Source organism: Brachyistius frenatus, unplaced genomic scaffold, assembly GCF_029030835.1.
Source record: "Brachyistius frenatus isolate BFR_SWC_R1_liver_20210118 unplaced genomic scaffold, ASM2903083v1 Contig_7, whole genome shotgun sequence".
NCBI classification, from domain to species: Eukaryota; Metazoa; Chordata; class Actinopteri; family Embiotocidae; genus Brachyistius; species Brachyistius frenatus.
In genome coordinates, this window is record NW_027210606.1 from 870,956 (window position 1) to 895,895 (window position 24,940).

Consider the following 24,940-nt stretch of genomic DNA (forward strand, 5'->3'; position numbering starts at 1 on the left):
ATCAAATCAAGCTTAAAAACAAGCTCATTTTTCAGTATTGAATTGTTATTCCTGTGTTGATCTGTGTATGTGAGTGTAAGCATGTTTCCATTTTCTTTTTTTCTCCTCAGATTCAACTTTGAAGGTGGAACTCCACCAACGAACTTTGACACTTTTGCAGCAGCGATCATGACAGTGTTTCAGGTAGGACAGAGACAGTTATACATGTGTTTATAGTTCTACATAATAAAAGATCATTATTGATGTGATTTGGCCAAACATGAAGGACAAACAGTCAATATTCCTAAATGCAGAACTATCTCTCGATCATTAGTTGTTGTTGTTTCTTTTGGGGGGGGGGGGTATTTTTTAAACCCACTGCTCTTTTAGAAGTCCTCAGTCGCTGTGGCAAGCCAAGCCTTTGGCCGCTAGATTATCAGCAGGTGGTTATGGACTGCAGTGACACATCAATAAGACTCAACTTCTCAATCACACAGTCACACAAGAACAGCCTCATTTCCAAAGAGTGATATGATGAGTGTTTGTCCTTTTGGATTCTCATCAAAGTCCGTTTTAAAAAAGAAGATTATGAATTTAACACATTTTTACTTTAATAATATGTTGGCACACATGGAAAAAAATTGTTAGACTTAAACTTCATGTTAAGAAGTTAAGAAAAAGTCATTTCTTCCTTCATTACCAAAAAAGTAATAAAGTAGTGAAATGACACAACGTATGTAGCAAATATGACAGCAAGTCATACCTTTCTCCTTTTATTTGTTTCACATCAGCTTTGTTCCTGTTTTCTAAATAAAAAACACAAAATTCCAGATGTCTTTTATAATCCCTGAACGCCCTCTCTGTAGATCCTGACAGGAGAGGACTGGAACATGGTGATGTACGATGGCATCAAGTCACAGGGAGGAGTTAATGACAAAGGGATGGTCTTCTCCATCTTTTTCATCGTCCTCACTCTCTTTGGAAACTGTATCCTTCCTTCACACTCACATGTACTCAAATGTGAAATATGCCTGTATATAAAATATACTAAGCACAAACACACAGACATATCATTTTTTTTCTCATATGCAGGAGCTTAGTCTTTGAATGTAACGATTGTGATAAAATGTAGATGATCATCTCTGTTCTCCTCTCCACTCTGTTCTTCCTGAGAAATCATCAACTTCATCTCTAGTTGTCCTATCATCAATATTGGACCTTAACTTGTGCCACCACAGACACGCTGCTGAATGTCTTCTTGGCCATCGCTGTCGACAATCTGGCCAACGCCCAGGAGCTCACCAAGGTACAGGATCACTCCAGAAGAGGGCAGTTCAGTTTGTCGCTGTAAAGCTGGACCAAACATTTCTCTAGATGGAGGATCAGGGGCCTCATTTATAACTGTTGCGTACGCACAAAACAGGGCCTGACAAAGGCAAAAATTGGGATTTATTAAAACAAATTTGATGGGAAATAGTTTGCACCTGTAGGCAAACGTTTTGGAGACGGGGAACATCGGCGACACAGACGGTGAGGTGGTGAATTGAAGCCAGATTCCAGAAATTATATGTGACACAATTTAATATGTACAACGAAGCCTCTTACATTTAATCTCACTTCACGTGGTTCCACTTTATCATTAACATTCTAACCAGCAGGGTCATTTTTGCACATGACCTATATTTATTTCATAAGCAGCTTTGAACTGTAAATGATAGAAGCAAATCTATATCTCACATTTAATTCTGCTCATTATATGATACGCGCTGTCACTCCAACACGTTCCTTTTCACCACATTCGCATTGCAAACTAATCATCATCCTTTGTAAAAATCCAAGATAACATCAAACAGCATCAGGTTAAAGAACTGCAGAACAGAGCATCAGTTTTGAAGTTTTTTCTCATATTTTGCACATATGATTTAATGCAGTTGTTGTGTGTAAAAGTGTTTCCACTGCGCTCGCAGGCGCACAGAGCGCGTCGTCATGGAGACATTGTGGTGGAATTTCTATCACTGCAGCAGCAACACGTTACCACTCGCTGCATTTTATTTTGTTTTTGACCCCACAGCTGTGACCACCGAACAAATATGAGCTTCATATCCTCCTCCTCATCCACAAACATGTCGAGTTTTGTGTCGGAAAAATTTAATTTCTGGGTTTTCCTCTCCTTTATTCACACGATTAACCAAAGAACCACTGATACACGTGGCTAATTTTATATGTATCAAGCTTTATAATGTGCTTTGCATTGACCATTTATGGTTGAATGTGGGCATGTTGAAGGCAGGAAGTGAGGCTGATCTACGTCCACAGATTTACATGTGGATTGTGATTTATAAAGGAAACATTGTGCGCAGGTGTGCCTGCACACGGTTTTACAAATCTGAATATTCTTTTTCACACTTACACTTTTAGTATGGATCCCATTCAATGTTTTATAAATGAGGCCCCAGATGACTGCATGTCACATAAAACGTTTCGCCCAAAGTGACAAACCCATTCCTCAGATATTTGACATCTCTTTTAGCTCATTGTTTTGGTTTCATCTGGGTTTCCTGCCACAGCAAAAAAGGGAAAACAATCTAATGAAGCCAATTTTATAAAAAAAAAATTGTTTTTAAAATGTATGACTTTCCTCTGTTTCTAGGAGGCTAAAAAACTAACTTGATGTCTTTTTGTCTTGATTTTCTGCTCTGACCTCACTATTTTTTATAATAAACTGATTTATTCTTGTCTAAGTCATGCGTTAACTCTTAAACTAAGAGCAGATGACTGGTCTTCTCCATTAGGATGAGGAGGAACAGGAGGAAGCGGCCAATCAGAAAACAGCTCTTCAGAAAGCAAAGGAGGTGGCGGAAGTCAGCCCGCTGTCTGCTGCCAACCTGTCTATTGCTGCGTGAGTACACACATTGACATACGATCCAACACACGGACATGTGTCCACACTCATGGAAAACATGAGTCCATACAAAGGAACAATATACACACTTTATCCTGTACATAGACACAAACTCACCCCACACACATTCGCTCATATCTTTACACACATACGTGCGCGCACACACTCGTAGACATGTACTCACCCTTTTGGTGAAACTGCATACAGAAAAGACACAATCACACATGCACACTTTCTCTCTCCAAGCTGGCTTTCCTAACAAATATGATTGTCAGGCGTCCGTGTACACACAGTGCAAACACACACACACAGACAGGCGCACACCATTACACATTCCCTATTCTCGTCCTCTAAAACATGATTAAGTGATTGTTCTGAGAGTGAAAGGAACAGATTCGGGGCTTTGTGAAGTGAAGAAGAGCGAGAGGCGGACAGCCTGTAAAATCTGCTCCTGGCAGCATTAACGCTGACAATAGGACACATCAAAATGATGCTCAAATAAACCCGCTGCTCCTTTAGAAGTCACCACATTCTTCAGTCGCCGTGGCAAGCCGATTGACCGCTAGATTAGAAGCAGGTGGTGATGCACTGCAGTGACACGTCAGTTAGACTCCAACTTCCCAATCACACACTGTCACAGGGGTGCGGATCATTTCTGTAAGAAGTGGAATCTAAATACCACATTTATTTTGTAAATTAGATTTATAGTTTCCCTGTTAATACTGTTAGGAGCCCAGTGATTTTATATGTTGCTGTTACTTTATTGAAATGTCTTTCAAATAGAAAGAACAAAGACTAATTGTCATCAATAGTAGCTAACATATTAATCGCTAACATAGTGACACTACACACAGATACTCTCTGGTCAAAACCAGTGAAAGATCTCTGAGCATTTCTCATTCTTACATATTTGTTTTGGACTCACCACCTTCTAAAACACAGACTTTATCCAGTTCTTCATTAAAGAGGTCAAAAGAACCATACATGAAGCAACTTTTAGGGCTAAATAACTTCTGCATAAAGATGTCAGATGATGGACAGATAGAGGGACAAGACTGCGACACTGCACCCAATCATTTGTGAAGTTCACTGCACACGTGCATCATTGTTTCTCCTTCTATTCGTGCCCCATAAGATACTTTACTTTGGGATGACATCGCACATCGAGATACCTTCCTGAGGCTCTGGGGAAGTTAACACCTCTATATTTAAAATTCTACTTTACAATAATTCACAATAGGCCGCTGGTGATGTATATGTTGATGGTGCTTTTTGTGGTGGATTATTTGGTTCTATATCACTGGTACCAATTGGCAGCAAAACTGAGTGGTAGCCAGCAATCTTCACGCATCCATGATAGCAATTTGACAACATTTAGTTTTCAAAATATGGGATTAAAAATAGAAATCACTGAACTTTTATTTTTCTTTTCTTTTTATGTTAATGTTATGACACAACATCAATTTGTCACAGACACACTGCAGTTCAACATGTGGGACAAACACATATGAATTTATTTCTGAGTTTCTGTTGTTGTATATTAAAACTAACCAGACAGACTATATGAAAGACATCATCACTATCCTGGTGACTAAAAGATATAAATGGAAACTGTTCTATCTCTGCTTATTTTTGCCGGTGTTTTTAGTTTTTTTAGGTGGAATGTCGTCTGGCTGGCATTTTGACAACAGCTAAGTTAGCAATTCAATCAGATTTCAACTGCCTGCCTGCACATAGCAGCTGAATCTGGTTGTGAGTTGCCAGGTTGTGGTGACAGATGGGTTGAAATTGTAGTGCGGAGACTGCATGTGTAGATTGTGTCTAACAGACGATCTGGCAACTTCAGTAACATCAGACAAACAACTTATGGATCAGTTCATGATGATTACTAATAATAAAGTTTGAGGGCTGTGCAAATTATGAGTTTCCTGAGAAACAAAAACAGGACGATGGAGGAAAAGGGCCTAAAAATAGAGAGAAACCCATTTTCAGGTGTGGTAAATACACAGTGCAGTTCTCAAGTACAAAATGAATCCCACTTTTCCAAATATAATTTTGGGGGGAAAAAAGATAATAAACATTAGCCTGCACTCACAAACACAGTTGCGGTTGCGAGTGAGACTAGAGCTCTTTGGATGTCAGACAGCTCAGAGTGTTTCATTCTTCGTCTTCAGGCTGTGCTGATATTGCTCACAGTTCATGTGTCCTTCATTCACACATGCACTGTTACATGGTCTCACATTTAACGTGCCGATTGTTCATACTTCTGTTCCCACATTAGTTTTATTCTTATTCTTGCTGGAGTTCTTTCTTTCCCTTTTTAACGATGCAGTTACTTCTGCTACAGTTGCTGCTAATTTTTCATGGGATTCTTGTAGTTTCTTCCTAAAATCTCTAATCTTTTGTCTCCTTTCACTGTCTCACATTCATTCATCACCTGTTCTTCCCTCTACGTCAACCCTTTTATCATCACATTACCCCTCTTTTCCCCAATCCTCAAACTCTTCCAATGATCTCTGTGTTCCCTTCCTGTCTCGCCTGCCTTCACTTTCTTCTACTTAACTCTTCTACAACCTTCACATTCCCTCATTTCCTCCAACCTTACCCCACAAAATCCCCTCTCCTCCCCCCAACCATCGCTCTGCTAACAGTAAGGAGCAGCAGAAGAACCACATCAAGGGCAATAAGTCAGTGTGGGAGCAGAGAACGAGCGAGATTCGCCGTCAGAACCTCATGACAAGCCGCGAGGCACTTTACAATGAGCTGGAGCAAGAGGATTGGAAAGTGGGAGGGGAAGGAGAAGAGGTGAGGAGTTCTCCCCGACGAAAGTCACACGTATACACATATATATGCAATCTACTACTGATATATGTGGTGAATATCTGTTGTGATGTGTGTAGAGTGATAAAAATGGCTTCTTTGAACCACTTAAAGGGATATTATCACCCATGTTCAGCTGAGAGGCAGAAACAAATCCCCATGAATTTCCCAGAAAATAAATCGCTCCTGGATGACACCCAAAAAAAGCTCTCAATCAACAGTGGATGTCACTGGATGCATTTTAAAGTATATTTCATATCAATATGTATTCAGATATCTTTTGTGTCCAGATATCTTTTGTGTCCAGTTGCATTTAAAATGCCTTCAGTACAAGGATCCAAAAACATTTTATCATTTGAATATTTTAATTATAAAAAGCACAAGGGTTTTGTCCAATTTTCTCTAACAATTGTTTTATGTTCTATGTTTTTCCAAAAAAAATTTAAGTTAAACAATAATTCTGAGATTAATTTCCCTTTAGTGTGTAGAAAGAGAGATAAACTTCTATGTATTTGATCATTTAACTTGATCCCCACTGATGGTTGACAAAAATAATGAGGTTCCTTTGTGAGAAAGCTTCCAATTAATGGGGCAGTTATTTTTGGCATTTCTCTGCTTTTCCATATTAAAACTATGTCTGCCATGTTTCCAGTGCTTTCTGGTTGTTGTGAAAGTAAAAAGGTTTTGAAGAAGTAATTTAACTTCACATGCAGTGGAACCACTGGACTAATGCAAAGGCCTGACCTGCTTTTTGACCGCTGTGTATTCTGGGTCATGCTGTACTCCACAGATGTTTTAATTCCTGGGAGTAATATCCCTTTAAGCCTGTGAAAGAGTTTTATTATTGCGCTATCTGCTGCTATATGGGACGGCTTGAAGCTGCGTGCTTGGGAGCAATGCATTATTAAAGTGGGGCATGCAGAGAAATCCAGAGCTGTACCCAAAGAAGGCAGCGAACTCAAAACTGGAGCGGGGCGAAGTGCAGCATACTTAAAAAAAGAAGACGATCAGGAGTCGACTGGATACAGCTCGGCAAACTGTACATTCACAGCAAGAGCTGTTTGGGTATTTCCTGGCTCTGGAAACATTCATGACAATTTGCGCTTCAAATTGTTCATGCGGAGCCGGAGATGGTGGACTGTTTGCCGAACTGTGTATATGTGTGGCTCAGGGGAGGGAGCGGGACGGGCGCTTCAGCAAGTCCTGTAAACTCTGGGTTTATTCGAGGGAACTGATGCACCATCAGTATGGACTGACGCAAGGAAGCTTTGAAGCAAACTGCTATTTCAACCAACAAAACATGAAAGTGCAACTGTGATGTTTTTGCTGGATTTGATGAGCATTTGCTTTTTGAAATTGGCAGCCTCGAAAGTTTCAAGCATGAATAAATGTCAATGAGGAAATTATTATTATTTTCCTTATTACTGATATGTTGCTTCTTCTATTTATTGAATTGTTCCTGGATCCAACAGCACCAATTTAGCTGTCATTCAGTAAACAAGTTTTAAACACACATCCAAGGAAAATATGTCATTCAGACATCTTTCTCCAGAAAATTCCATCAGAGAAAAATATAAAAAATTATATTGTAACCATATTAACCCCTTGAAATTTTAATGAGGAGTTTTTACATGTTTTAAAAATGTGCATACAATAAGTGATTGCCCAGACAAGACGCCATAATTACTGCAAAGGGTAAATGTCTAACAAGAACATTCAGAAGCATCTCTGCTGTTCTGTTTCACTGAACATTATTTGGATTAAAGGATGCTTCATTTTCCAGGCATTAAAAAAAAAAGTGGTTAAAACCCATTCTGCTGAGGAACTTAACCCAGATAGTGTTGTAGTGTGAATGATTAAACATTCACCAAATATATATCATCAAAGTTTAAAGGAATCATAATTGATACAGTTGTGACCTTAAATGACAAACAGACATATTGCATTTGCCATTGTGAGTTTTAGATGCTGTTATCCATCTTCGAGAATTTGGCTCCTTGTCCAGTACAGTAGAAGTGAATGACATTTTATTTGTGCTGAAATATTGTAGTTTTCAAAGTCAAAATCTTTCCAGAAACAATATGCTTATTCTTGAGAAGCCAGAGGACATTAACTGTTTTCATCAAAGCTGTGTAGACTGTGGATTAACCAAAATAACTTGGATGTTGTTTTTAGCTGTCAAATTTGCAAATATAATTTGGTTCTTTAATCCAAAATTCATTGAATGGGGCTGGAAGCAGAAATTACTGGGGCACACATCTCAAAACCTTCTTTATGGCTAGGTGCCTCTTTGGTTAAGGAGGAGACACTTTAAGATGTATGTTATCATCACCCACTCATCACATCTGCTGCCCTATTACCCTGACTCAGGTGTCCTACCCACGGAAAGGGCGTGGTGACATGAAAACACACCTGGACCGGCCGCTGGTGGTGAACCCACAGGACAACCGCAACAACAACACCAACAAGACGCAACCCGGTGAGCTGCCTCTGGACCAGGAGTACCGGTGCCAGGACATCGACCACTGCCGCCGTGCCGCCCACCACTATCACTACCACCACCATCACCGTCAGAAAGACAGCGCAGGGACGGGCCAGCTGATGGAGACGCGCATGGACCACGGCCTCAGCTGCACGTCCCTGGGCAACGTCGAGGGTGGTGTGGAGGGCCATCAGGGCGAGGAGAGGCACGGCCACCGCAGCCATCGTGGCCATCGGCACAGGAACAGGGAAGGCAGGGAGGCTCGCAGCGTTTCCCCCCACCACAGCGAGGCGGGCGAGGGGAACAACGAGCACAAGAGGTCCAGGCAGCACCGCAGGGCAGCCAGGGAGGGGGAGGAGGGCAGGAGACACCGATCCAGGGGGACAGAGGGAGACGGGGAGAAAGGCCAGGAAGGAGAGGGACGAAAGTCAAGACGACATCGCCATGGCAACCAGGAAAGAAGCAGAGGGCATCGCACCAGAAAGTGAGTGAAGGAAGTTTTTTTTTTTCTCCATGCAAATTACAATCTGATGAGCAGTATAGTTTCTATTTGTCTAAGAAATCAGGAAATCACCTGATACACTGGCTAGTAAATAAATGACCACTGCGGGGCTTCCTGGTAACTCAGTACAAATTGGTAGCACCTAAAGTTATGCAAGAATCAGACTCCACAAAATGTGTTTCTCTTCAGGTTGTCTCTGCACATTTTCTATGTCAGAATATGTGATCGTGGCTTCTTAAACTCCTATAATGACTTAGCCAAAGACATGTCAAGCTCATTGTTGAGCCCCAGCCATTCTTGGCTTTGCATTCTGCATGACCTGCAAAGATCAGACAGGAAGGGCAGACTGTCCTGATGAGGAACGTCAACACTCATGGCATCCGAGCATCATAGATGTTGTCATCTAGAACAAAACAATTCTGACGTGCTGCTCCTCTTTTTGTCTGCTGCTTTGTCAAACCTCACATTATGTCCAATGCTCTGTTTTTGTTCCAGATGCCTTATGTGTTGCTTTAATAGTGTGAAGTCTGTTCTGTATGTGTTAGTACGAACAGCACTGGATACTGTGCACATATTTTATGGTATTAGATCAGGTGTTTTTGGTTGATGTTCCTTCCATCACCTTTATTTGCTCATTCTTGTTTCATTTCTCCTTCTTTCTTCTTTGTCCTTTCCCTTTCTCCCCCCGTCCTTCATCAGGGAGCACCACAGCACCGGCCCCAGCCTCTCCACCGCACGACCCATACAGCAGTATAACGAGGACCTCGACAACTTCCGCAACAACAGCAAGCTGGCCAACGCCCACGAGCACCCTTATGCCCTCCCACCCGATCACCCCGACCATCCGGACCACGTCAACAACCTGCTGAACTGCCGCGACGCCGACACGCACACCCTGCTTCACAGCATGGACAGCCTGATCCTGACTAGCATGGCCAAACCCGAGTACACAACCATAGACATGCCCCCTGTCTACCCCTACCCATCGACCAATGCCATCCTGCAAGGTGAGCATCTCGGGGGCTCAGTCATGTGTAAATGAGGGTTTACTGTATTTACCCTCACTGACACATGACACATTACAGTCGTATAAACATGACTGTAAAGGTTTGTCACAAATCTCTTCACGTTATGAAAGTAGAGATGAGGTCACCAGTGGTAAAATAAGTGTGGTAATATGGGTTTACTGACATAGTTTGATTCGTATTTCTCCAGTTTTGGTTGTGATGGCATAAATGAGTGGCATCCCAGTCCTTGTGGATAAACTCTATCGGTGGAACCATTGATTAACCAAATGTATTATCACAATGCAAGTCAGTAAGCTGAGTAGAAATTCTTCAGTAAATACAGCCTCTTAAATACTGAATAAACTGTACTGCAGACTTTACATACAGGATATTTCAGTAGACATATTTCATGTAATGTTTAAAAACAATGCAGCGAGGGCCAAGATATCCTGACATTTAGTGCCTTTTATAGATCAAGCTCCAAAAACATTGGATACTACACAGTCCCTCCAGGTCATCGCAAACTTGTGAGCTTAATAATTAACATAAATCCAAGCAATTTCTGCAAGATTGCAGAAGATTGCAAATTTGGTAAATTCTAGTGATTTTTCCACAAAAGAATTCCTCAACAGAAGTTCTGTTAAAAGCATTACATTTATAATCAGCAAGGCTCTCTCCATCTCCTCCCACCATCAAAACAAACCACCTGGTAGCTAACCTGAACAACCGGAAAACATTTAAGTTATCTTTGTCGTGGAATTATTGGCATGCCATTTTGAAAAGTTTTTTTTTTTTTTTTTTTTACTGGCTAACAGATGTAAGTCCAGTCTCATTCAGCTCTGTTCCTTGAGACGATGCTGGCAGACATGTTTCATGTGTTTACTGTCTTGGTCGAGTGCAACTGGCCTCTTTCTGTCTGTCTGTCTATCAATTCTTCCTCCTCACCGTTTTCTTTCTCTGTTTTGCTCAGTGAACAAGAACGCCAACACCGACCAGAAGAAGAGCGAGGAGAAGAAGGAGGAGGAGGATGAGGGGGGAGATGAAGATGGCCCCAAACCCATGCCTCCTTATAGCTCCTGCTTCATCATGTCTACCACCAACCCGTGAGTATATATCTGTGCAATCAAACTCAAAACATTGTACTGTGTGCTTACGGTGGACATGGAAAGGTTTTTCTCCCAAGGAAAAGAAATGTTTAGTGCGTTTTGTGTGCTTTTTTGTGTCAACATGTGCACGCGTCTGTTTGTTTGCACCAGGTTTCGGAAGTGCTGTCACTACATCCTGACTCTGAAGTATTTTGAGTTCAGCATCCTGTCTGTCATCGCTATGAGCAGCATCGCCCTCGCTGCTGAGGACCCTGTCTGGCCTGACTCACCACAAAACAATGTGAGACATTACTGTGTTTGTGTTTTTCTGTCTGCCTATTAATGTGCGTGCATCAATTACGAATAAAATAACTCTCAAGGATATAAAGACGAGCAAAAATTAGGACACTAATTATGACAAGTTCAGGAATAGGTTCAGGATTAGGCTTGGGTTTTAAATACAATTCTTAGATTAGGTGTGGTATCATGTTAGTGAAGGAGTTAATAATGGTGATACTGACAATGAGAAGTTAAAGCTGCTGATTGTACATTATGTAGTTGTATGCATAACTGCAGCTCTTATAGACCGTTTCAACGTATACGTTCAGTACTTCGAATATTTTTCATAACATAGCATCACACATGGTAAAAGTTGAAGTTTGTATGCATCATGATGGATAATAACTCAAAGTCAGCTGTTGTGTCTCAACCTCTGAGAAAACTTTGCAAGAATTGTTTTTAGAAAAGACTTCAACTTTCAACTGACGTCCCGAAAACAAACAACAACAGACCTTCATCAGCATAACATAAGAAGGTTTCCTCACTGGACATTATGCTTAGACTACCCTCTGTTTTTTTAGCATGACATTCTTAATCCAATTAAGCTGCAGTGAGGATTTTTTTTTTTTTTTTTTAAGCCTTTTCATCACTAATGGCCGCGACTGCTCATAATGACTGATTAGTAGTTCTTGTTCCAGACTAACTGGGAAATTTGTGAGTGACAGTCTGTGATCACAGACAGATATTTAGTAACTTGAAAACTGTCTCTATCATTACATGAAATCAATGTAAAGAAAATATGGAGGATGTTTTTAAACCTGAAAATGATAATAAAGAAGGAACAGAGATTTTTAGAAGAAAATGGAAATAACCTGAAGTGACAAACATTGAAATTGCAGTTTATAAATAGAAAATGAAAATAGGATGAAGATGAGAGTTCGGATTAGGCTCTGGTTGGTGTCTGATTGTTTGTCTTTTTCTGTCCTTGCTAATCTCTCCTGCTGTGTTTCTCTGGTCTTTGCTTCACTCTGTGCTTCACTATCTCACGGTGTTGTGTTGTTCTGCAGGTGCTGCGTTATTTTGACTACGTTTTCACAGGCGTCTTCACATTTGAAATGTTGATCAAGGTAACAAAGTATCGCTGTGTGAGTGTGTGAGTGTATGTGAATGTTTGTATTGACCGTATGATGCATGTTTTGTGTATGTGTTTGTCTTTGTGCAAAGTTCTGTGTCTGTTAATGTCAGTGTGTTTGCGAGTGTGTATGTGTATTTTTGCTTCTTGTCTGTGCCCCTGTAAGTGCACTGACGTGTGTGTGTGTGTGTGTGTGTGTGTGTGTGTGTGTGTGTGTGTGTGTGTGTGTGTGTGTGTGTGTGTGTGTGTGTGTGTGTGTGTGTGTGTGTGTGTGTGTGTGTGTGTGTGAGTGTGTGTCTGTGTAACTATATGTGTATCTATGTGTGTGTTGTACTGACCGTGCTCCGTGTCTTCCAGATGGTGGTGCTGGGCTTGTTTCTCCACCAGGGCTCCTACTTCCGCGACTTGTGGAACATTCTGGACTTTATAGTGGTTAGTGGTGCTCTGGTGGCCTTCGCCTTCACGTAAGTCCCCTTCCCTCCTCCCCCCTCCATCCTCCTCTTCATCATCTTCACCACACACACATATTTCCCCATCCACAGAAAGACCCTCGTTGCTCAGCCTTGTACGTCCGATACACCAGGCAAAGCTGATCTCTCCCTCCTATTGTCAGAAATCACCACCTCCTGTTGTTGCCTTTCTACTGTTTACTCTTTATATCCTCCTCTCACTCTGTCCTTGTTTATCCTTCAGTCTGTATTTTCTCTCTCCATCCTTTATGTCTTCAAACCTTCCCTTTTTCTTATAATTATCTCCCTTATCCCCTCGTTCTTCTGTCGTCTTTCTTTACTACTCTAATCTTCCCTTCTTTGTTGACTCTGTCTTTCTCCTGTATTCACTCTCAAACCTTCCTTCCTTTAGTCTGATCACTGTTTCTTTCCCTCCTTGTCCTGCAGTCGGTCTCATTTTCATCTCTATTTCCTCATTGCTCGTCATCCCATACGACATCATTCCAGCAGGTCTTTCTCTACGTTTCATCGCCACCTTCATCTGGACAACCTTACCTACCTTAACAACCTTATCCTAAACTAAGATCTCTTACCTACACTCTAAAAAACAAAAGCGGCCTCGTTTTTCATTGTTCATTTTCTAATACTGCAATCTTTAAGGATCCTGTGGAATCCATTTGAAAAGATAACTTCCCCAAAAGTCTACTTTATCAGAAAGTTCTTCTGTAGTGAGGAACCCTCGGACTACATGTTAAATTAGTTTTTAGAGTGTAGTTACACTAACCCAACCCATCCTCCACAAACCTCAAACCTTGCCTGAAACAGTCACCCCAACAACTATCAACTCTCATCCCCCTCAACTGTCTGATCTAATCAACTGTAAAGCACCACCTGCTCCTTATCGACATTTTCTCCTCCCAATCTTCCTTGCTCCCATTCCCTTGTTTCCCCTTACCAATCCATGCCGCTCTGATATTTCCACCAACCAGGCCGTGAGTCATCCCTTCCTCTTTTCTTGCATCTAAAGCCCTGACTTTGCCCCCCCCAACACACACACTCCCCTACCTCCACCACCCCACCCCCCACCTCCCTCCCACCGCACACACACATACCCCACACCCCACCCCAAACCCTTGCCGACTAGCACACACCCCCAGTTCCTCCACAGCCTTGGACCCTGCTGATGCCTTCTCCTCCGACCAGATACCTTTCAACTTCCTCTCTCATGGCAGCTCCTCCTCCTCTCTATCCTTACATTTTGTGCGTCTCCCTGTTTTCCCAATCTCACCCTCCCTCTTACACTCTTTTTATTCCTAACATACAGCAGAGAGAGTAACCAAAAAAAGGGCGTATTGAAATGCTTTCAGTGCTCCCAATTGACCTCCACAAACCAAAGCATAAATTGGTCTCTTGTCTCAATGATGATGAATGGCATATAGTACAACCAAAAGAAGAGACAAAACCACTCAAAACCACAGTAGTTAACGTTGTGGTGGTGCTTCAGTAAGAGTCAACAGGATTCATCCTCTGGGTATATATTCACACATCAATACAAGATCCTAGATTACACAGCTATGAATCAAATTATAGAAATTTTCACAAATTCACATTGAAGTAGAGATTTCCATCTTGTTTTTTTCATGGTTGAAACTATGAGCAGAAGTAAATTTTAACATCTGCTTGACAAAAGAACGCAGGAATTTCAGATATTTAAGAAAATTTCAAGACCACATCTGTTGGTGCTCAGCCTACTGACATCTGAATTTATTGGACAATGTTACACGATGGTAGCACCATCAAGAACTTGAACAATGTTTATGGAAGGGTGAAGCAGAACCTGAAAAAGTAAAAAAAAAAAAAAAGTTATGCAAAGTTGCTCCTCTCAGTCTACATCAGGACAGCACATTCTTGCTTTGAAATAGCTTGCTGTATGTTAGAAACAGGTGTCAGCCATTACTCCCTGATTTCCAACCACCAACCCCAGCTTCCACCCGTAGCTGAGCATCACCCCTACAGTCCGTAACTGATCCTTCTCCTAGTTCCACCAAACACACCTTTCAACCTCCCACTCTCCAACAGCCATTAAAGCCAACATCCTGCCTCCTACCCAACCACACCTCCGCCTCCTCATTCCTCCCCATCCTCCTGGCTGGAGGTCTCGATCGGTCAGTCCGTGGGGGTGAGGGCGCCCCAGACACCTTTAACCCTTTAAGTGCCCAGGCTATCCATCCGCCACAGGGAGGAACATCGGCAGGACTCATCACCTCTCGCCCTATCCCACTCCCCCTTTTACCTTTTTTCTACCAGCACAAACACAAACACACACACACACACACACACATACACACACATACTCACCCGCCGCTCTGACCATGTTAACGAATCTGGAGGCACAGGTATTTAACTCTCCTTCCTCTGCACGACCCGGGGAAGTCTGGGGGAGGGAAAGAGGGAGGCATGCTGGGGCAGGGTGTGGTGAGTGGAATGATTTGTTATTATACTGAGGCAGCATACAGATGAATACATATGAATTAAATATGTATGATAGATGCACCTGAGAGGGACTGACTGTGTGGTTGTGTTTGATAAAAAAAAAAAAAAAGAGAGGAGGAGTGAGGGAGAAAGAAGAGCTTGTTTGTGCATCCTCCTCAGCTCTGTGGATGACCAGTGCATGTTTCCCCTGGTGGCTGCATGAGACCCGACCAGAACCCGTGATGCATTAGGCGGCATCACTCAGAACTACGTTAATGATGTTCAGAGTCGGTTCCAGACAAAGAACGGGCTGCAGTTAAAAATGTTCTGTGACTTTTAGCTAATAGCTACTGTCAAGGAGTGTTCAGGTCGAATGCAAAGTAAAAAGGCAACATCAGTGCATGAAAAGTGAATTGAAATACATGAGTGACACAATGAGTTCCTTCAAGCGGCATGAACTGAGGTCAAGATGTGAACGTTGGAATTGTTTTGGTGCTTTTCCAAAATGTTGTTATTGACAACAAATTTTATGAAAAGACCAAAAGTATTAATGTGTTAGTCTGTCTCTTAATACTTTCTGACAATCTTACCCTCAATCCTGAGCCCATTTGTTTCTATTGAAGATGTTACTCTTTAATAATGTGTAACAGATGCATAGTTTGATCCCTCAAAAAAGCGAAGTAGTCTTCTCTAACAAGCAGTGAACTACTTTTCTCCGGCAGAAATGAATATTGCATTTGTTTTGGGACTATTTTTTCAACACAAATTAATCCACCTTTGTTGTGGCAGTCAGATTTTACAGCAGTAGGGTGGTAAATATTAGCCTGCGTGAATATTTGGTTCTAGGCATGCTCCATAGAGAACTGTTTGCAGCAATTGCATCCTACTGGGTGTGGAGCTCAGCTTAATTTTGAGAACGATTGGAGCAGCTTTAACCAATCGATATAAACCGAGACTCTACTACTGCTGCAGCTACAAATAACGCTGTCCTTCAGCATCATCTTACTTACCCACCGACCCACCATCACTGATTGGTGCACCCTTCAGAGTGGCTGAAAGAACGTGAATGCAAGCCATGTTTCCACACTAGAAGTCTGAGCCAGGCTAGGTACATGTATATATTCTCAACATTAACTACAGCCCTGGGGATCTGGGGTTTGTGGTACATTCTCAGATCAGTCAGAGGACTGTATTGCCAGTTTGGTAACATCTTTACAGAAATACGATGCCCACCTCTGCTTCTTGTTATTGATCAGCCCAAGGCAACCCTTTTTGTAATTTGTTTCATTTGCAGTGTTAAACATATTGGCTTAATCCCAGGCCACTTGATATCATATCCTCCGTGTCCTGAGAAGTTCACTCTTGCCAGTTCCCTCAAAATCACAGGTGTGATGCTGCCGGAGCACAACAGAAGAACAGTCTGCCACTTTTTTGAGGAAATAACATATTCAGTTTCTTTATATTTTTAAGTGATTGAAGATTTAATCATCTTTAAAGCATTGTTATACAAGACGGACAAAACCAAAGCAAATGAAATGGTCAAAGTTGTTTGGTATTTATTGTGTATTGATTTATTCATCATTTCAATTCAAAGCCTCGTTTGGATCCGCTTCATTTGCCCTATTAAAGTTATTGCATTATGCGTTAATACAAACTCAACACTTCCTGTATCTGTTTCAGTTTAAAAGCTCCCAAGCGTTTCATTTGAACCCTTCAATTTTTAACAGGGCTTCTATTGTGAAACATTTCCAGGAGCCTTTTGTGGCTGAAATCAGAAAATAACACTGAGATAGGTCATCAAAAAAATGAAGTTAAAAGCAGCATGATTATATTGTTGACTTTATTGAATTAATAGAATGGGAATTAACATTATTGACTATTGTATCTTCGCACTGTAGGAACTGTGGTTACACAACTTTACTGTTTGCGTGTCACAGGTGCACTCTGGTACTTCACTTCAACAAATATTGTTGCACTACAACCCCTGCCCTTCAACAGATATGGACAACAAGAGGGAGAGGTCACTTCATACCACAGAAAGTGATACTTTGCATTCAATCTGAACACACAGGGTTTCTGTTCATAGCAGTTCAACTTTAAAGTCCTGTACTGAATGGCATTGACAGAATGCATTCACACTGCCAGAAACTCAAAATGTCAGCCATTGTTAATTATTGATTACTTGTGTTGTCAATCATCAGAAAACCTGTCTTCAGCTCAAACATGTGCAACCATTAGTGTACAGTATATTATTAGTGCATTCAAGCCCACACCATGTATCGGACCATGAAAGAGCAATGTGGTTGCGAACTGTCTGAATGCTGAATACAATTGATTCATTTGAAGAGCAAACAGGTTGGGGAAGGTGCACATACAAGAGTTTGACAGACCAGGATACAGGAGACAGGTGGCATGAATTTAAAGCAATATAGTACTTTGGTTTAACTTTTAAATGTAAAGTCTGGGAAAACTACAAATACTATACATATCAGATTTACTTCAAAACAAATTTTATTCTGAATTAATGGCCATACTTTTGGACTAATAACGAGAAAACAAGAAGAAATTAAAACTATCTCTCATTTAAAACATCACAAATACTTTACCCTAATGCTTTTGATTTAAGCATATAGTTTCCATATATACAGCAATAGATATTTGAGGTTTTACTTAGTTTTGAAATGGAAAGCACCAAAGCAGCACCACACACTCCAGAGAGAGAGAGAGAGATGATAATGTTGGACCGATCATGATGTCAAACACAAAAAATACGCAGTCAAAGGTGACAATGTTTCAACAAAGTGAAGTATCACTTCAGTACGAAAGACAACCAGCAAGATAGAATTAATGAAATTATGCCATCTGGCTGAATCACTCCACTGCTGCACTCTGCACAGCATGACATGCTTCCTCCCCTCCTCCGCTGGTCCTGTTCCCTTCTTCTCCCACCTTTGCGGTTCTCTCCTCATCTCCCCCGCCCTTTCACTTCTTTAACCACCCTTTCCTTTCATTTTTAGGATGCTCTCACCCCCCCCCCACACACACACACTCGCCTCCTTTCTCCACGTTTTTTCCCTTTTCGCTCTCTCCTCTTTTGCCTCCCCAGTCCCACCATCTGCACCAGGGCTGAGCTACAGTACAGTTTTGAAGGCTTCACACAAACACCTATGAAATTCCACGCATGACATTATTTAAAAGCAGGTAGATCATAGAACCATTGTACAGGGGAGTTTTAGCATGGTCACAGTACAATGGCTTCATATTTTAATGGGTGTTAAAAACAACAATTACGCTTCTGGCTTCTTCATTCTCCAAACAGACGCTGAGTGACACAGTGTCATGACTGGCAACTGCATGCAGTCGCAGTGGTCTGTGAGAATGTCTTACTTGTGTGTATGGGACAATACACACAAGTCCTGGTTTCTTGAGTTTCCACTCATGGCCGATGTCCTGAGTGTATGCCTATGTGCTTTAACATGTCAAGAAAACCCGGAACCGGCCACTTGTGTAGATTTTTATGCCTTTCTCTTCCGCTGCGTAGATGTGCATGCAAAAGAGCTTTGATAAAATCCCACTAGATGATTGCAGATCTAATGAGGGCAATTTGTGCTGTAGGCCTGGTCTAATTGATCATTATGGTGTGATAAGATAAGAATCGGTGTAAATGGATGCAGCAATTGAGTTTCCTCTTCGCACCGTGAAGGTAATTCTTCATAGAAGTGGTAGCACAGCACGCCACGGCCAAAGACAGCCAGGAGGGAGGGAAGGTTTGCTCATCCAGAGTCTCAGCGAGGGGCCACACTCACAGGAGTGCTCATAATATACTGTAGATATATATATACTGCATGTTGTAATGCAGGGAGAAGGAATGCATTTTATTTTCTACTGGATGATATTGTATATTATATGCACTTTTAAATTACAATTAAACATATTATACTTTATATTATAAATTGGCCTATATTAAGAGTTACCTGATTACTTAAGAAATGCTATTAAATGTCACTGATAACTTTCTATGCATATCAAACACCTCATGCCTGCACTGTATGTCTCTAGACAGAATGTCTCTACAGTATGTAAAGCCATAAATATGTCAACTAATGTCTGCAGTGCATAACTTCAAAATAGACCAAATTTAGACCAGTGTAAAAATAGATAACATTAACATACATCATAATCCACCAAGATAATAATCATGAATTTGATTACATTATATCATAATGGTATGGAGCCAGGTGGAAGGATATTTGGAGGAGTTAAATTTATCATTCAGAATATGTGTTAATTAGCCCGATGACATTAATCGCATGCAGCTAACACTATTTCACACTGCCCCAATCCAATGGGATTTACTCATGCTGACATTTTAGAAGTTATGAAGCGAAACATAGCAATGACAAAATGTCAAATTCAAAGTGTTTGTAAAATATTTACAGACACTGACGTCTTGAATTGATTCATTAACTCTCTTTGAACTGATCATTGTGGTTACATGTATGTAGGTGAGATAGAATCACTGGATTCATATAATCACCCTTTGTCAGCTTATTTAAACCATAAAAAAACATTGGCTGTTGACAATCTGCCTGACATTATAGGGATGAGCACGTGATTTCATTAAGTGACCAATTGGTTGCTGCTGTATTTGCGCTTTGACAACTTCCTGGTCGTATAAAGCCAATAAAATCGTAATCAGTGCAGGCAGAAATTAAAGTTTGGAGAGAGAAATGTAATGTTTTCGCAGGATGTTAAATAATTAAATACTCTTAGGAGCTACAATTATATAGTTATCTAATAACAAATGTAGCAGACAGGTATTTCCACATCAGATTCAGTCGTCATAGAGACAGGAGATGGGAGTGGGAGGGTGAGGTGGAATGAGCAGGAGTGATGAGTGTGTGTGTTGATGGGTGGTGGTGGGGGTGGGGGTGGGGGGAGGGGTATTTCTAATCAGGTATGCCCATCTTGCTGTCCTTCCTTCTTTGTCTGTCTCTCATATGGATGTATTTTTTCCTGTTTCTACCAAACCCCCTTTCTCTTGTCTTGTGTCTGTCTTTGTCGGTCTTTCTCTATCGATGTTGTGTGTCTCTGTGTGTCTGTCTTTCGATGTGTTTTTCCTCTCCTCCCTTCTTTCCCTCCTCTTCTTCCTTCTGTCTCTATCTCTGTATTTCTCTCTGTCGCTGTCACTGACTCTCGCTGTCTCCACCTTCGGTGAAACTCGACAGGAGCACCACCCGGTAAAGTTCTTCCTCTGTCCTCCTCCATTCTGTCCCCTGCTCTCCACCACCGGATCAAATTGGCTTCTCTCTCTTTCTTTCTTTGTTCTTCTTAACATTCGTGCTCATTCTCGCCGTATCGTTTTCTCCTCCATCTTCGTGCAGACCACAGGAAACCCTCTAAACACCTCAGTAGGTTTCATTTAAAGGGTTTGTTGCCCACGTTTTGTTGGAATCAGTCTAATTCCACGTTTAATTAGCTGAAATTTCCGTGACAAATAATTTTTTCCGAAAATTAGCATCAAAGTGATGCTCCACCCACAGTCCATCTTTTAGTAATTAACAGTCATACCCTGGAGGCTTGAAAGGAGGCTCTAAAACTTTTTTCTTTTGTCCTTCATGGAGGTTAAGGATGTGATCAGCTTAAATTCAAGCCCTACTTCATAAAATTATGTTTCTATGGCACTATACTGACCAGATTCCATCTTGTATTAACTGAATTGAGAAATGCTGTTTAGTCCTAAATATTATGTTCCCTGATGACATATTATTTTCGATTAAATTTTCCAATGCAAAAGTGGTAATAACTACAGCATTATTCAACATTTGTATAGTCCTGTTACGACAATCAGGCCATATTGTTAAAGTCAGAGAAAGGTTGTGGTTTGCTTTTAAAAAAAAAAAATGTTTGAGACACAACTAGTAAATTTACATGTTTGTAAAACAACTAAATTTAACCAAAGTGCTTTTCTTGCCTAAACTTAACCACAGTTTAAGGTTAGTCCCTGGTGAGAGTCATGTCTGCCACATACCACACGCACCTCATCAACAATCTGGCAGAGCATTCATCTACTACAGTGTTGCCTTTGAACCTAACTGCAAACAATTATGTGCCGCCCAAATATTGCTGGGAAAACAATTTAGTTTGATAGAAACTTTTACTTTTTCATAATTTCTAGGAGCCTTAAATTCATATGGTTGAAAGGAATAGAAAAATACCAATGCTTCTATCCTTTTTGCATCCAGAACCTCATGCAAAATGCAGATAAACTTCTGAGCAAGTGCACACTGTGTTTTTCACAAATTGGTGTGCGTGCCTCTTGCTCATCCACTGGTCAGGGAAAGTGGTTGTCTTGAGTCTGGTGTTCTGTTCTGACCAAAAATAGTGCTGCAATGAAAATATATATTTTTTTTTTTTTAAAACAGAGTAACTCCATCAGTGTGAGTGTGTTGCTATGTGAGGGTGAAGCACAACCTCACATTACTGCAGATGAAAATGAGCTTTTTGGCTGAATCAGGCACATGTGCTCTCCCAGGTAAATAAAAATAAATATACTGACTAATATACATGAGCACTGAGACATTTTGCTATATTTTGGTGCAACAGTGCTATATGAGAATAAAACAGAAGGAATTATGGAGCAGTTTACTGCAGGAGTATTTACAGAAGTTGTTGCTGAAGCTTCTACTGTAGAAGTTAATCCAAGCATTCAACAACTGCTGTGCTTCATGAAGAACAAAATTATATTTTACAGCCACCTTTTAACCTTGTGATAGTTTGGGATTTTAATTCTCAAAACACAGATTTTGGGTGGAGCACCACATTCATTTACTCTTCAAGGAACACCTCACTTCAGTCAAACATACTATTAGTAGGCATGACAGAAACACTCAATCTAGTCATTTGCCAACCGCGAGACTCAAAGAACTGTTGCCCTTATGATTATTCTAGAGTGTGTGTGTGTGTGTGTGTGTGTGTGTGTGTGTGTGTGTGTGTGTGTGTGTGTGTGTGTGTGTGTGTGTGTGTGTGTGTGTGTGTGTGTGTGTGTGTGTGTGTGTGTGTGTGTGTGTTGTGTGTGTGTGTGTGTGTGTGTGTGTGTGTGTGTGTGTGTGTGTGTGTGTGTGTGTGTGTGTGTGTGTGTGTGTGTGTGTGTGTGTGTGTGTGTGTGTGTGTGTGTGTGTGTGTGTGTGTGTGTGTGTGTGTGTGTGTGTGTGTGTGTGTGTGTGTGTGTGTGTGTGTGTGTGTGTGTGTGTGTGTGTGTGTGTGTGTGTGTGTGTGTGTGTGAGATCGTGTGCATGTGTGTGTATGCACAGGGATGTTGTTAATTCCTAACACCTATGGCCTCACCAGGCTTTACTCTAATACTCTAAAGCTGCTCTGATAGAGAGACCTCCGTCCTCCTCAACTTCAAAGGAGGAATACCTATTGATTATCGATTGAGTCTCGCACCCCCCCCCCCCCCCCAACCCCACGCACACACACACACACACACACACACACACACACACACACATGCGCGCAGACACGTAGGACTGTCAAAGCGTTGACTCAATCAATCAGCGGTGAATTGAATTGTCTCACGTTTTCTGTCACAGGAACTGAGTTCATAGTTAAAGAGCGAGCCTTGATGGACGACCTCTCTTCTCCTCAGGCTTGGCAGGCGTCCAGCTGCCTCCTGCCTTGTTTTTGGTTTTTTTCAAAATGGCCCATCCACTTACTGTAAAGATCAACTCGGCTATTTACTCCCCTGACACCCTAATTTTTCCTCACTGATATTGCTATATGGGCATACAAATCATGAGCTAAATGCTCAGTTTTGTGCGTCAGGGAGGAACTTCAAAAGGAGCTTTAAGACACACAACATTTGTGCTTTGGCCCTAAATAACTTTCTCCGGTCGCTCTCACGGCTCGTTTGACACTATTGGTGTGTGTTTGTGTTATGACATGTGATGCCGTGCTCTGTGAGCGACATCACGTGTCCAGTGAGTCTCGCATAGCCTCCGTTTACGTCTCTTTTGTTCAAGCTGCCATCCTGATCGAAGAGAGATCAAAAATGCTATTTCAGAAATCTGGATTTTAATTATAGGAAGCTATGTGAAACATACCAGAATCAGTCCATTAAGTGTAAAGTAATTCAGGATTATAATCAAAAATAATCCCAGTCATGTTAAACTTAAAGCTCACACTTCATGTTTCCACACCTAAAACGTCCCATTTCCTCCGAAGAACTGCATAGCGTATCACTGAAAAAGAAAGAAAGAGGTTTGGCTGGGCACTCTGCCGGGAGATGCCTGTCGATATGGAATGAGTGAATGTCTTTTGTATGATGGTAAAGACTATAATGAATGATGATGATGATGCTTCTTGATGTCCATGAAACCAAATGGTCAGACAGCTGATGGTGTTCTCTCCCGCCGGTTTCATGTTTGACGCACACTTCAAAGTTTCTTTTTTCTGCAGAAGAAGAGACTGTTCACACAAATGCAATGTACCGTTGAAACAGATGTCATATCATATTATGTTTAAGACCAATCAGACTGAGGACATATCCCTCACCCCACTTCACCCCCTTTTTAAAATATGATTGTTGAAAAACAGCAAACGGGTTTGGTAAGAGCCCTTTGCGATTGCTTTATCTTTTTGTTCCTCCACTCTGCTCTCTAATCTTTCTTCGGCACTGCTTTTGTTCCATGGCTGAACTCTAGGGGGAGCAGCAAAGGCAAAGACATCAGTACAATCAAATCACTTCGGGTGTTGAGGGTGCTGCGTCCTCTCAAGACCATCAAACGTCTCCCCAAGTTAAAGGTAGAGCTCAGCAGGTCTGCTTGTTCATCTCGGTTCAAGTTTAGCTGTCTAGAATAAAGTGGCAGAGAAGTGAAGCCTTGTTTTGCAAGTGTTTGGACGACACAATCGGTGTGTCCCTTGCTGTTCTTAGTGTATCACTATTCATTGAATTTCTTAAAAGATGTAGCCCCTAAAGTGGGTCACATGCTCTGTTTTATTTCCTGTGCTTAACACTATACGTCCAAAAGTAACTGCCGAAGCTGGAAAAATGTGGCAACACTGCTGAAAATAGATCCAACAGAGCAACAAACACCAGCAGTTAGATGAGGTTACATTGAGATACATACAAACCTTGAGGTTAGCTGAATTTATCTAGAAGAGAAAACAAAGACAAGCTCTAAAATTATTACCCAGACTGTCCTTGTAGTCCCTAATTGGAATAGTTCTTAAAACCTCCACCTGAGACATGATCCTTTGCCTGGAGGTTTTTTTGACCACATTATCAGCTGAAGGAGGATAAAGTGGCCTAACTCAAAGTCTCAAAGTGATTTTACTTGTGTTTGTGGTACCCAGAGTGGTGGATTTGCCCTTTAAAGGTGCAACATGTCCATGTGTGTTCCTGTGTACTGGTTAATTAGTGTTAATAATGTGTCTATCTGTGCTTTGCAGGCTGTCTTTGACTGTGTGGTCAACTCTCTAAAGAATGTGCTCAACATCTTGATTGTCTACATGCTCTTCATGTTCATCTTCGCCGTTGTAGCCGTGCAACTCTTCAAGGGTCGCTTCTTCTACTGCACAGACGAATCCAAAGAGTTTGAGCGCGACTGCAGGTTTGTTTGATTGTCAGTTTTTCGTGGTACAAATAGTACAGTGTGCTCCTCTCATACTGTACAATTACCACCAAAGCATTTACTGCCAATCATGCACGGTGATTTATTTATTTTTTAACTCAGAAAATGTACAGTAGTTCCTTAGTCAGTTGAGTCTACGTCATGCAGATGCTGCCACCTAGAGGAGTTTGCTGGGAATTTTCATACATAATCTTGT

At 41.3% G+C, this 24,940-nt stretch overlaps 1 protein-coding gene across 12 annotated transcripts in view; it reads left to right on the top strand.

The window, feature by feature from the left end:
• Positions 1-24,940, top strand: part of cacna1ab (calcium channel, voltage-dependent, P/Q type, alpha 1A subunit, b) — a 103,693-nt gene that overhangs the window by 31,425 nt on the left and 47,328 nt on the right. For all 12 annotated transcript variants that reach the window (XM_069689502.1, XM_069689489.1, XM_069689492.1 and 9 more), the window contains exons 14-26: positions 111-183; positions 846-966; positions 1,218-1,285; positions 2,772-2,878; positions 5,533-5,686; positions 8,072-8,667; positions 9,385-9,692; positions 10,663-10,795; positions 10,949-11,078; positions 12,124-12,183; positions 12,546-12,652; positions 23,815-23,914; positions 24,563-24,723. In XM_069689502.1, coding sequence (XP_069545603.1) covers positions 111-183; positions 846-966; positions 1,218-1,285; positions 2,772-2,878; positions 5,533-5,686; positions 8,072-8,667; positions 9,385-9,692; positions 10,663-10,795; positions 10,949-11,078; positions 12,124-12,183; positions 12,546-12,652; positions 23,815-23,914; positions 24,563-24,723 — 2,118 coding nt within the window. The remainder of the gene's footprint in view (positions 1-110; positions 184-845; positions 967-1,217; positions 1,286-2,771; positions 2,879-5,532; positions 5,687-8,071; positions 8,668-9,384; positions 9,693-10,662; positions 10,796-10,948; positions 11,079-12,123; positions 12,184-12,545; positions 12,653-23,814; positions 23,915-24,562; positions 24,724-24,940) is intronic.